At 40.0% G+C, this 13,035-nt stretch overlaps 1 protein-coding gene across 1 annotated transcript; it reads right to left on the reverse strand.

The window, feature by feature from the left end:
• Positions 1 to 966: 966 nt before the first annotated feature.
• Positions 967 to 11,229, reverse strand: LOC111234487 (cyclin-I-like). The gene is made up of 7 exons (XM_022762610.1): positions 10,924 to 11,229; positions 9,943 to 10,099; positions 9,524 to 9,658; positions 8,480 to 8,554; positions 8,184 to 8,324; positions 3,842 to 4,141; positions 967 to 2,874 (listed from the first exon to the last, which is right to left on the reverse strand). Exons 2-7 carry the CDS (start codon positions 10,054 to 10,056, stop codon positions 2,533 to 2,535), a joined length of 1,107 nt encoding a protein of 368 aa, XP_022618331.1. The 5' UTR covers positions 10,057 to 10,099; positions 10,924 to 11,229; the 3' UTR covers positions 967 to 2,532.
• Positions 11,230 to 13,035: the final 1,806 nt, after the last annotated feature.

Consider the following 13,035-nt stretch of genomic DNA (forward strand, 5'->3'; position numbering starts at 1 on the left):
CATGACACAGAAATAAAATTAACTTTGAGTGTTATGTTTCTGACATTCTAACAGTAGTCTGACAACTACTCTTAGTGTACATAAGTTTAAAAAGCGAGTTTTATTTCATTCCACGCCTACATCTCCTTCCTTGTCAAAATGTGGCGCATACATTACCCACAGTGCAACTCGACCACCAACAGTTCAGTCAGTCATAGCCCTCTGCTCCAACTGACGATGAAATTTATAAATATTTCACGCCGCTCCCTGTGGAGCCACGAAAAGAATACGTAGTAGTTCTCCCCAAGACCCTGTGAACAGATTTCAATGTGTGAAATCTGTCGTTCCCCTTTAAATCTGATTTAGAAAGTCAAAAGTTTAACAGAGTATTTCAGCGTTTTGTTCACTGACTTCAATTTTTTTTTTTTTTTTTTTTTAACCCTTTGTGTTTTTGTCCTGCTGATAATGGACTTCCATAGATTAAGCTTAACGGCCCTGCACACCCACACAGGTGTTTCCAATTACCCTGGCTGATTAGACCTCTGCCAGAATGAAGTGATGCCACTGAACTGTGTACGAAGAGTAATGGCAGTGTTAAATTGTCTCACCCCAGCAGGTGCAACGAAGAACAGGTGAATGGGGGAGGTGTAAATGAAGTGTAGTTTTTAAGTCCTGAAAAAGAGCCCTAATCAGGCATAAGTGTAAACACCTGCGTGGGTAGACTGCAGCTCTGTAGGAGCATTAACACTCTTAAAACAATCCATTAGTATTAAATGTGATTTATAGTGAAACACAAATCATGTCAGTATAATTGTATCTCTATAGGAACAACACAGGAGAGTGTTGTAAACTTCACCCATTTTATATTTTTTCCTTCAAACTTGGGACTAAACATGGCAACCTTTCAGTCACAGGGAGGCTTCTCCAACCTGCTGCTCCCTCTTGAAATTGACAAACAAGAAAATAACACTTTGGACTTTTGGAGTCTTAGCTTTATTTCTGTCGATATAGCTGCCTCAGTATCAGAAGGAATATGAAAGATAAAAAACAAACAAAAAAAACATTTACATTGGTCACTGCTGTAACATCCACTCAATCGTTGACTGGATGAACCTCAGCACACTGAACCGTAGAGAAAACAGACAGTAACCAGTTCACATTAAAGATCTCAGTGCTGGCTTCCCTCTGAACACAGTGAACTGTTCACTGTTTGGCAGTGGAGGTGAAGTCCCTGTGGACACGCTGCATGTTCATGTAATCAGCCAACATTATATATAAAGTTTCAATCGAAATGTGTCAGTAACGTGATGAAACTGACGACAGAGCTGACAGAGCTGACAGAGCTGGGTTATATTTACAAAATAAAAAAAAACAGGAAACTTTTATCCAAATACTTCAATATCAAGAATGTTCTGGGTATGATTATTGGTGATCTCATTAAGTATGTCATCATAAGAAAAATATATATATATTGAAAATTTAAATGAGTACAATGATGCATTAATCACTGATCAGATAATCTCATGATGTCAAAATGACCCATTCTTTTTGTCATTCTGCTCTAGTGTTGAACTAAACTCCCAAAAGGTGCTCGTGTTTGATATGTAACAACAGTTGCATAAAGTAAATCAAAACAGGCTGAGGAATCAAAAAAGGAATAAAAACATTTGCAGCATTTAGTCAAGAAATTAAAGCTTTTTTTGTGAAAAGCTAACTTTTGTAAATAACTGGTAAATAAACACTTAAAGCAGAGATGTTTAGTACAAGTAAGTAAAAGGTTAAAATAATAATAAAAAAGGTGAAAAAATAAAATTATTTGCATTAAAAAAGAAAAAGAAAAAAAAAACTTTTTTTTTTTTTTTTCCAAAGTGCTATGTGGCTCTGGTGGGGAACCTGAGCACCAACATGTTTCACAACAAACAAAACCTCTCAAACATAAAAAAGCCATTCTTGGCCTCAACCACTCATAAAAAACAAAAAAACAAACAACAAACACACACAACTGCCTAATTCTTATCCTTCACCTCCCACCAGGGAAACAAAACAATCTGGTGGATATAAAGGACAGGAAGGTTAAAAAGTACAACTTGGCATTAATAACAATAATAATAATAATAATAATAATAATAATAATAATAGGTAGCGAACATAAATGGACCAATAACTCTGCACCAAAGAGAAGCATTTCCATTTCAATTCAGTCAGGCTCAAAGATTCCCCACAACTGCCCAGCTGTCAACACAGAGAACAGGTCATGTCCACACACACCTTAGGATTCACATTTGGTCGACAAGTGCACAGAAGGGACTAAAACGGGTATTTAATTTGGCCTTAGCAAAAAGAGAATTTCTACCTTTATTTACTCAAATCTTCTGAATCAATTCCTAAATATTACAACAGGTGAAAAACATCAGGATTTAAGTCTATGACCTTAGAGCATCAGTGAGCTGTTTCGTGGGGTACTAAAATGTGCTAATTGACTTCATAACATCATAAATGTAGAATAGGGGGCACCGTGCACTTGTGAAGAGATGGGTGGTGGGACTAACCATCCTAATTGACAGCGGGGTGCAGCGGCGGGCAGGGGGAGACGTTTTTCTGCTGGGAATCAAACAAACCCTCGACATCTCTTCCCTCCACACCCGGTGTCGTCTCCTCGTTATACAAACACCAAAAACCGTCGTAATACTCATCCGAGTCCCCCTGCTCGCCGCCGCCGCCTCGCCGTCCCCTCCTGGGCTGCCTGAGGTGCTGCGTGGGGCTCCAGACTCGCTCCTCCTCCTGGATCTGGGCGCTGTCGAAGATGTAGACGGCGTTGGCCGGCAGGGACAACTCCAGGCTGTGTAGGTACTCGTCCACGATCTCTTTGCAGTGGATGAACTCGGCACTATCAACCTGAAAGAGAGAACAAAAAGGTGTGATATAAAAAGGTCAAATACTCAAAGCTGGAATTGGATCAAAATCAAAATTTACCTTTCAAAACAAATGATTTTTGATTTCTAATCAACATTGTGATCAACTGTGGTCATTTCGACGACACAGGACTTCACTTGTGCACAAACTGGGTGAAACAGCAATTTCCAGACAAGTTCCCTTGGTTTCCTCAGTGTGTGAATGCAGCCGAACGGCCGATTTAACCAAACGTGTGTGTGTTGATTTTTGGCAGTAAAGAGCATCACTTGTTCAATTCTTCAATGTACCAGCATGTGCCTTTAATGGTGTGCCTTGATCCAAAGCACCCTACAGTACGAAGCTGCACTGGATCAACTTGTTCAAGTTTATACTTGTAATGAAATGAAATAGTCTGGGATGTCTAAATATAAAAACAAGGAATTACAGATCTGTGGGTGAAGTGAATAGATCCTAATGCAAACGTGTACGTCCTTCACAGCTAAGTCAATATGTAAATCACTCCAGTGATTATATTGTGGATTCACAAGTATTTGTTTGCTTCAGTCATTAGTTACCAACAGGATGCACTCGATTTCTGAGCATTTTTAAGGAATTAATTTTAAATAATTTGAATTTAATTTTTTTTTTTTTGCATAAAACTATTAAAAAAAAAAAAAAAAGATTGTTGATAGTTATGAAAAATATTTTTAAAATGATTAAAATTGTATTCTCAGTTGGACATTTTACGGTTGTAAAATGTTACTATCTGATGATCTAACTAATGGTTTCTATATTAACTCAAATTGATCTTTAGCATTTCTGTGCTGCAGTTTCTTGTTATTTATATTGGCTAAAATCAGCTGATAATATCAACACATGCTAAAGTATTGATTGGGCTCTGGTACACACTTTCCCCGTGGGTGTCTTGTATGTCATGCCCTCCTCGCAGGGCTGCGCATTTTTCTCTTACCTGTGCTTTCTTCAACAGGTCGGTGAAGACGGAGAACCAGTCGGGCGTGAGCGCCTCCAGCTCCAAAGTGATGATGGCCAAGGCCAATGTGGAGCCCTTGAACTGCCAAAGCTGGTGGCAGGCCATACAGTGCTGCACCTGTCTGGTCCACAGCGCCGCCTGGAAGCCCGGAGGCCTCTTCTGATGCCCCGGCCCGGCGGGACGCTCACTGGGGTCCGACGCCGGGTCCCAGCCGACGCCGGAGCCGAGGCCGATGGACGGAATGAGGTGGGGATGGCTGGAGACGAGCAGGGCGTGGAACTAGGATGGAGATGGACGGAGAAATGTAGAGGAACGAGACCAAAACGTTAGCATAATGATGTCATAGTTGTCTCATTATCCATCCATCACTCACCCCTTACATCTACTACTTAATAATTTCACATCAACATCAAGTAGACCTGTGCATATCTGAGATAAAGGTCAGCACATCATTCATCCCTCCATCCTCATCCACCCGGGACACTGTCTCGTCGCAGTCTGCCATTCTCTACTGTTCTCACGTGTTCTCACCTGCTGCTTAAGTTAGGAAGCGGTGTGCAGGAGGACACCTTGAGCAACAGACAGAGAATCTCACCATCAGGTTTTTACTAATCAAGCCCCCGCCCCCTCCTCCCCTGTTTGCCTGAGGAATCATAGTAATCTTGTTCGTATTGTATCGTACGTGCAGTGCTTTTCTGTGTTCCCGTTTGTAGGCAGGAACTATTAATCGCAACCTGAGAGGGGGCTCACTGTAAAAAGAAAAAGACACTTTGAACTTATGTTAAAGAACTTCTTCATACTTTTAATCACACACTGAGTAAAAACACGCTCTTTATTTAAACTCCGGTTTAAATACAGAGTGCCAACAAGGTACCGACAAGTACCACTAGATTTTGAAATATCAACGCATTCTTGGAATTTTTTTTTTTTTTTGTTCTCGTCAGATATCTTTTGTGTTTCTTTCATTCACGCTGTGTTTAGCTCATTTGCTTTCTTCGTCTCTTACTCTGTAGCAAAAATAAGCCATTGGTTTTTAAAGAAAGTGGAATGCTGGGAGGTAGATTCAGCAATGTGGTGCCAAAGTCAAAAAGTAACCCCTAAAAAAAAAAAAAAAACAGTTGCTTGACTTCTTCCTCCTCCTCCTCAAATTTCCCCTTTTTCACTCCATTTTGGAAACGTATGTAATTCAGGGTAATGTAGCAAGCAAAGAAAATTGGACGTTCGGAGTCAACGGTCACGGTACAACCTCAGATGGTGAGAGTTTTGAGCATCACGTAGCTGATTCTGCCTTTCAGAAGAGTTTCACTTGGTTGTTGAAGCATATCGAGAGGTAATGACGAAGCATCTCTGTAAAGCCTCTTATTTATTCATATGAAAAGTGTCATGGTGGCGAGTCTGTGACAAATTACTGATAGATTCTATCGATTGCTGTTTTATAGACAATGGAGAATAACACTTTATTTAGGGAAGGGAACGCAGTCATTTCTTCAGGGCAGGGGGAATGTAATTGTGAGATATGAACAGTATAGTTAAAGCATTTATTTGAAAAAAAATATTTATTTCAATAGTATAAAAAAAGAGAAAATGTCTTTATTTTATTATAGCTTTTATTAATACATTATGTCTCTTTATTTTAAAAGTCTTGGATTTTGTATTACTTAAAGTGAAGTGCTAGGACAATAATAGATTCACAACAATAACTCCACACACTGTAAACCTGCGATACCAGTATCAGTCAAACTGTAATAGTACGGGAAAGTGCCATTTTTTTTTGTTTTGTTTTGTTTTGCTGGAGACACTGATGATGTGCCATGACGCTTCTTTTGGGTGACAGTTTCTGGTTTGTGGCTTTAAGGAAATGTAACCGTCCTCCATGATTCAATATCCCAACAGCTCCAACACTTTGATTTATCTCTTGAGGGAAGGCGGGTTGTTCTTTTTGGTCCAGTGACGAGAATTATCGACTCGCAGAATGCACAACAAGACTTCACAAATCAGCTGTTAATATTTCCGGGGGGCAGGAGGTCAATATCTTCTAAATATCTTCTCGACGGAAAGCCTTCAAACAGTGTGGATCAATACAGTGTGTAAACTATTTATGTAAAGAAAATTATGGGCTGTATTCATAAAGCACCCGACTGCTGGCCTACAACCTGTCCTGCCTCCTCATTCAGTTGAATCTAGTCTTTGGCTTCATTACTTTTTGTTTCATCGGCATCTACAGGATATCTGCCTTTTAGAATTGAAACTTCTAATTCAGTATCATTATTCCTGACTTGTATCGTGATATGATGATCATGTCGGATTGCTAAAACTGTCCACATGAATGACACAAAGTAAACTGTAGTTAGGAAAATGGAAGTTCGTGGATGGGAATTCAATCCTGAGAGGAACTTGAATGTCTATTTCCGATTAAAATGGCAATAGAGAAAAAAAGTCGGGCGATCACCAAAGTCTGAGGGCTTCTTCGTCTGGGAAACACGGACGTCTGCACCACACTTCATGGCAACCCATTCAAAAGTTGTTGAGATATTTCAGTCCGGACCAGCACTGCAGGCTGACATTGCTATGCTGCTGGTGTACTTTAAATTGATGTTCCGTGCAACACACTATGATTACTTAAACTGATTTTGAATACATTTGCCATATTGTGATATTTAGATGTCGCCTGTATCACGCAGTCCTCTGTGAGGCCCATTGAAACCTGCTCAAACTGCCGTCTTTGCTGTTTAAATGTGGATCTTTGATCATCACATCCTGGGTGACTTCTTGTTAAAAAAAAAAAAAAAAAAAGCGTTATGAATACAGCCCTGGGCCCCAACTGCATGATGGGACCTAAATGATGATAATGTGTGTGTGTGTGTGTGTGTGTGTGTGTTTGTGACCGTCAACAGTTCTGCCTGCCTCTGGTAACGATTTGTGAAGGTTATCAGTTAAACTACCGTCTACAAATCCAAGCGGTGAGACAATAACTGTGCCATAAAACCGAGTTAACGCAGCATGGGATTTGTGAACAATGACAAACGTGTTTTGACATTACAGTCTCAATAATCCATAGCATGTTCCTGATACGCTAACCGCTCAAATGGTCTGTGGTTTTAACGTTTTTTTTTTGAGGTTTGATTGCACAGATGAGCTTCTGTCTGCACACACTCCCTCTGGTGGCAGCAGGGTTTATGTTTTCCATTGCGGGGCTGCGGGTAGGAGCTAGTCAGAAGTGCCTTGGCCTGATATGCAACACGCCTGTTATTTTTGCTGGCAGCTTGCAAATGCAGTCTTAAACGTGGTTAGAGGAATCTCACACAGCTCTATTCAGACCTCGTGCTAAAAATGTGTCTTTGTTGCTTTTTTTTTTTTGTCCACACACATGCAAATTGGGTAATTAGTCTGGGTTATAACTTGGCTTTGTCTAATGTCGTTTGCAATGAAGCTGCAGACGGCTGAAAATCAACATCTGTTAAGAGTGGGAAAAAAAACATCACCTCTATGATGGGTGACTATGATGTGGCACTTAAGAAGTGATTTTTTTCTTAATGTTAGAAGTTGATTTACTCGATTAGATTAGCCCTAAAAACAAGTGAGTGAAGTGCAAATTTAGCAGTGTTTTATCCCAGCTGAGGTCAGGCAGCAACATTATGTTATTGGTAAATAAAATCAACTGTCTGACAGCCACTATTTGATTACACGTAGCCCGTCTTATTCTAATATGTTGGACAACCAAATATAAAATCTAACTGATCCTCTAATCAGACCCTTTTTATTTCATTTTATTTTGTTTATGCGTTAGTGAGAGATGGGATTTTAGTCTTCGTTCTTGGCTACAGTGATTATTAATAAGAGAACAACACACTCCAACCAGGACTGACTGGAGTTTATAGGAATCGTGGGCACAAAGAGACAAATCAAAATAAATGCACAATCTCTACTAGGACCAATTCTTCACTGTTGGGGCAGGGGTGTGTGGGTGTGTGGGTGTGTGTGTGTGTGTGTGTGTGTGGGGGTGTGTGTGTGTGTGTGTGTGTGTGGGGGTGTGTGTGTGTGTGTGTGTGTGTGGGGGTGTGTGTGTGTGTGTGTGTGTGTGTGTGAGGGTATGTTAACACCCCCTTGAAGCAAGCATGATGGTTTAAATGTGTGCTTTTGTACTGCTGTGTTTTTAGGCAAGACCGGGACCTGAATTCACAAAGCATTTCAAAATCCAGCCAGCTCCCTGTGAGACGCTCCGACAGTTCAGGTTCAGTTTAAAAAGAAAAAAAAAAGAAAAAAGAAAAAGAAAAAAAGAACAGTTCTGTTTTGCCTGTGTATCTGCTGAAGTCTAACTTACTATGTGAATGAAGTCGACTGGTGTTGCAGTGTACAAGTCCCAGTGCAGCTTGTCTAGAATGATCCTCTCCATGCGAAGAATCTCCGCTGTTGAAAAGTTGCATCCGCTCTGCACAACCAGGTCTTTAACAGAACCTATTACCTGTTAAAACAGACACCAACAAAAGGGAAGCAAATAAACATATTGTTTTGAAATAGCATTGAAGTCGCTTCTGTTTTTTTCTGTAACTCTGTTTTTTTTTTTTCTTTTTTAAAGCTGACTTTGCTTTTTAAAAAAAAAAAAAAAAAAAATCTTACCTCATCTTCCTCATTGATTTTGGCAGCTAGGACCAGTGAGGTAAAAGCAATGCATTTCAGGTATTTTGGTTGGGCCTAAAGAAAAAAGAAAGACTTCAGGTTTTTCTTAAGAACAAAACAAATGTATGAATGTGAAAACAAACATCAATAAAAAAAACATTTAGGGATGCTTTTTCACTGCTTTCACAGATTCTGACTTTCAGTAAATTAATTTAGAACACTAACACATTCAGGCTGACGTCTCTCAGCAAGGATCAGTTCTGCAGGTGATGAGGGATGGGACTGCTTTAATAGGATTTATTGGGACAATTGTACTTGTGTGTTTTCGGGTTGTCCCATTCTTGTGAACACTACATCGATGTAGTGAAGTGATGACATTTTATATCCAAACAGTCAAAAGGTCAACTTCACTGTGACTTTATAATGTTCTGCAAAAAAAAAGACATCTGGCCATTATTCAATGCTATAACTCAGGAAAGGGGAGATTGTGATCATATTTCCTGAAGCTTAGCAAATTGGGAGAAACTAGTTTTTGTTTTTTAAGGTTGCACAGATCTGCCTCGCTGTGCTCTCTTGTTCCCTGCCACAGAGCAAGGATGAACCAGTAGCTCGGTTCATGCCTTAAGAACGATGTGTGATTATCAGAAACCTTAAAGAAAAGGGTGAAAGGTCTGAGATGTTTGATTTTAGAGTTGCTGTTCTAAGTCAAGCTGAATTTAAATACACTACATACAGTCATAATTGGAAGTAAATGGACCCGAGTTAAGATACGATTATTCATGATTCACTGTGCAGCCCTATTCAGAGTAAACGCCGATGTCAGATATAGACAAAATGTATTGCTGTCTTTGACTATGGACCATTAGCTCAGGAGAAGAAGAATGAAATGTTGTCCATTACTGCACTTTGAACTGTTCTATGCAGCCATTTGTGTAGGTTTTTTTTTTTTTTTTAATGAAATTTGCTTCCATTTATTCTGAAAGAGTAACATATCAGATACTGGACAAAAGGTTGTTGGGACAAAAGGTTGTTAAAGCTGTTTACCTTGACAGTGGACAGCAGGCGGTTGAGGACGCACACCCCCAGTGCGAACGTCTCTGGACAGAAGTGGAACAGCCTGCTCATTTCTCCGAGCCAAAGGATCATTTCTTTGTGTTGGGATGAAGAGATGTCAGCACCCTGAGCGTTCGAAGGAGACAACAACTGGTTAATAAATAATACCTGCATTAAGAACTGTGTTCTGGATTAGTCAGGTAAGCTGTGACCTCTGGAGCGCCCCATAACCTGAATGTTTTCAGAAATTCTAAGGCTTTGGTGCGAGGTTCTTCCTCAATTTTCCACTATACATTACAAACCAGAATGGTTCAGATTATATACCCATATCTGAAAATGACTCTTTGCGTCTTCAAACAAGTTGGAAATGCAAATTGAATGTACACATGTGCACAGACCCTGTGTCCCACCTGGATGCATCCGTTCTTGAAGACAGGTACCTTCCAGAGGCGAGACTCCCTGACCAGAGCGGCCTCCAGCAGGCCGACCAGCCGGCGGGTCTCGGCGGCTCCTGGGTTCTTCATCTCCACCAGAGCACAGGCCAGGCTGCACCCAGGGCACACACACCTGGTGGAGGTGGAGAGGGAGGAGGAAGAAGAGGAAAAGCAAGCAAGAGACAGTGACTACAATGGGAATCGGTTGGCAAACAAAACAAAACATCCCTTAAAAGTATCATGATCTACTGTATGAACGTATCCTTCATATAATCTATACTGCTTGAGTTGTGCATTCACTCAGAGGTCAAACTATAATAATTATATATTCATTTAGCATCATTTCATGCACATTTTACCTTCTATTTTCCTACCATTCTCATATGAAAGGTTTGATAAAGATGTGAGGTAGTAAACTGAGGTCTCTCGTTCCCTTATTGAGAGGTAAAAGAAAATAAAAAGGTGAGACAACCAAAATGTATTTAATGATGAGAAAAGTCTAAGATAAATTGGCCTGTTGCCCAAAGCAGCAACTTGCACAACTTCTTCAAATTTTCGGACGGGTTTGAACAAGTCTCACTGTCCATAATTTTGTCAGTTTCGGCCAGTTCGCCAGTTAATATAATCTGGTTCAGTTTATCAGGTTTCTGCTTAAAAAGCCAAGTACGCAGCAGGAAACAGGCTACGCTTTCAGTTTTACTTAACAACATCGCCATTTTTCAGTCACCGCAGGATCGAGAAAGCAGACTTAAAAGGCGAGTTGCAAAGTTGAAATCACTGGTACGTGACTTCTGTTTTAATGTGCTGCGGGTGAAACACAACACAGGCAGGATCTAGGCGGGATAATGGGCTGCAGCTGCTTGCAGCCTCTTGTACAGTTGCTGCTGCAGCCAACAACAAAAAAAAAAAGCCCCATTTGTTTTCCTCTTTTGTTCTTTCCTTCTTGCTCAGTCTTACCTCTTCGAGTTCAAACGCAGAGTATCTCCTCGACGGCAGGTGCATTTATACGGTTTTTGTTTCTAATTCAATCCATATTCGCCAGAAGCAACAAACAAACAAACCCCTGTAGGATCCTGTTAGGGAAAACAACCTCGGAACAAAACGGGTTTTGCGATGAATATACGGAAAGCAGCCGCATTATATAAAAAGAGCAAGTAAAACAAAAGGTTTAAAGAAAAACGCGCAAAGTCAAATAACTTACAGTGACAGAAAATACGCGCAAAACAAGGCAGGAAGCAGAAAATCAGTGAGGATTAAGGGCAGTCTGTGTTTTGAACGCCCCAGACTCCGCCCCCCCGTGACGTCACTCTGTCTATTGAACAGAAATGTGTTAGTGGGTCAGACATACGGGACCCATCACACAAAATGGTCGAGCCTTCGCTGGAAATGGAAGATTTTTTCCCAGTGTTTATCAAGAAAGTGTTTGTTCAGCTGCTGAAATAAAACGGGGCTGTTTAAGGTTTGAGTTGATCCTGCCCAGAGCCAGACTGCATGTCTACAACAGCAGCTCCTCTGCTGCCTGCTGATTATATCTTATATAATATTCACTCACAGCCTGATATGTTTGTTATACATTAACAACGACTATAGGGATTTTAAATCAGGACAATTCACTCAAATGTAGGGCCTATCAAACCCTGATTAGTCTGACACCTTCTCACTTCTCGTTTAATTCCACGATAGGACACTGAACGGGCCTGCAGGGCACAGGCCCAGGGGCACAAGTTGTTAAGGAGCCCCCTGGATCAAAGCGTCTGTTTAAAGTGACTGTTAACATCCCTTTTCAGAAATACAATCAAAGGACCTACTAAGAGACACAAACTGACTAAAGAGTCACAAACCCCTCTCATCCTTTTACAGTTCTGTGCCCAAGGGCCCATTATCTCTTAATACCTCCATTATTTATTCATATTGATTTAATTGGCATAACTGCCCTTAAACAGATTTGTATGATCCTCAAGAATTTTGTGGTTTCAGTGTCATATTTAACGTGTACTATTTATTAGATATATGATGTTAATCTATTTTCTTTAAAATCTATTTTCCCCAACTCCACCCCTCCCACTTGTGTTTCCATATGGGTTTATCGATTGCTTGGTTCCTAACTGCCCGATCGTTCAGTGTTTGTGTGTACATATTTGCGAGTCTATTATTGTTTGTTATATGAAATGCCTGATGAAGATTGACTGAGCTGTAGCTGCTGACATACATGCCATTAGTTTTGACATTGTGTGTGAGCTGATTTTTGTTTATTGACATTGAAGCAGCAGCTTGAAAAGAACCTTTTTTCTTTCTTTTTTTTCCTTCGCCTGTATAAAGAACATTGATAAACTACACATTTCTTTTGCTATACTGTATGGACCGCTATAACACAATTTAAACTGATAGGGCCCTCATCCTGAGGTCCTGTCTTAAAAAACAGGCCCAATGTTTTGAAACCAGAAAAAAAAAAAATCACATTTGAGAACCTGGATTTTTGCCTCTTTTTAATCAAATTGTTGACATTTAATTAATTTTCTGCAATTTGACTAATCAATTAATCACCTAATCACTGCAGCTCTACCTGAAACAGAGGCCAACTGACCAGCACTGCCATTAAAGAACCAGAACCAGATGCACTTGAAGCACTTACAGGTATGTCTCATACTAACACTGTAGTATCTGCTTATGATGTATTTAATGTAGTAATTAATAATTATGTCTGTCAGTATATCTGTCACTAGATAATACATGGGTGGTATTCTTGCCAACTGCATGTGTACTGAACAGAAAATTATTAAGGAGTTATAATATATACATTTTTTTTTATAAAAGTCTGTATATAGTGGGAGGCATATATCATGTAACCTCTCACACTCACATAACCTACCAGGATACATATCATGCACTATGGTAGAGATGAACATAAAAATATTCTCTAGCCTATCTGTGTCCTTTCACTTTCTTTTGCTTCCTCTTGTATTTACTGATAAGAAAAGTAGTATTGAAGTATTATCAGGACATCGCAGCACCGCCCTAAACTGGTTGTTTTTACTATCAGTTCGCAACTGATAATGAAACTAAACCTCA

Source organism: Seriola dumerili, unplaced genomic scaffold (genome assembly GCF_002260705.1).
Source record: "Seriola dumerili isolate Sdu_G_001 unplaced genomic scaffold, Sdu_1.0 BDQW01000449.1, whole genome shotgun sequence".
NCBI classification, from domain to species: domain Eukaryota; kingdom Metazoa; phylum Chordata; class Actinopteri; order Carangiformes; family Carangidae; genus Seriola; species Seriola dumerili.

Excerpts from the sequence above, each read along its gene's own strand:
- LOC111234487 (XM_022762610.1), bottom strand. The coding sequence starts at position 10,056 with ATGAAGAACCCAGGAGCCGCCGAGACCCGCCGGCTGGTCGGCCTGCTG. Across the intron at positions 9,659-9,942 it reads TCAAGAACGGATGCATCCAG|GGTGCTGACATCTCTTCATC; the intron begins GTGGGACACAGG and ends TCGAACGCTCAG. Across the intron at positions 2,875-3,841 it reads ACCTGTTGAAGAAAGCACAG|GTTGATAGTGCCGAGTTCAT; the intron begins GTAAGAGAAAAA and ends TCTCTCTTTCAG.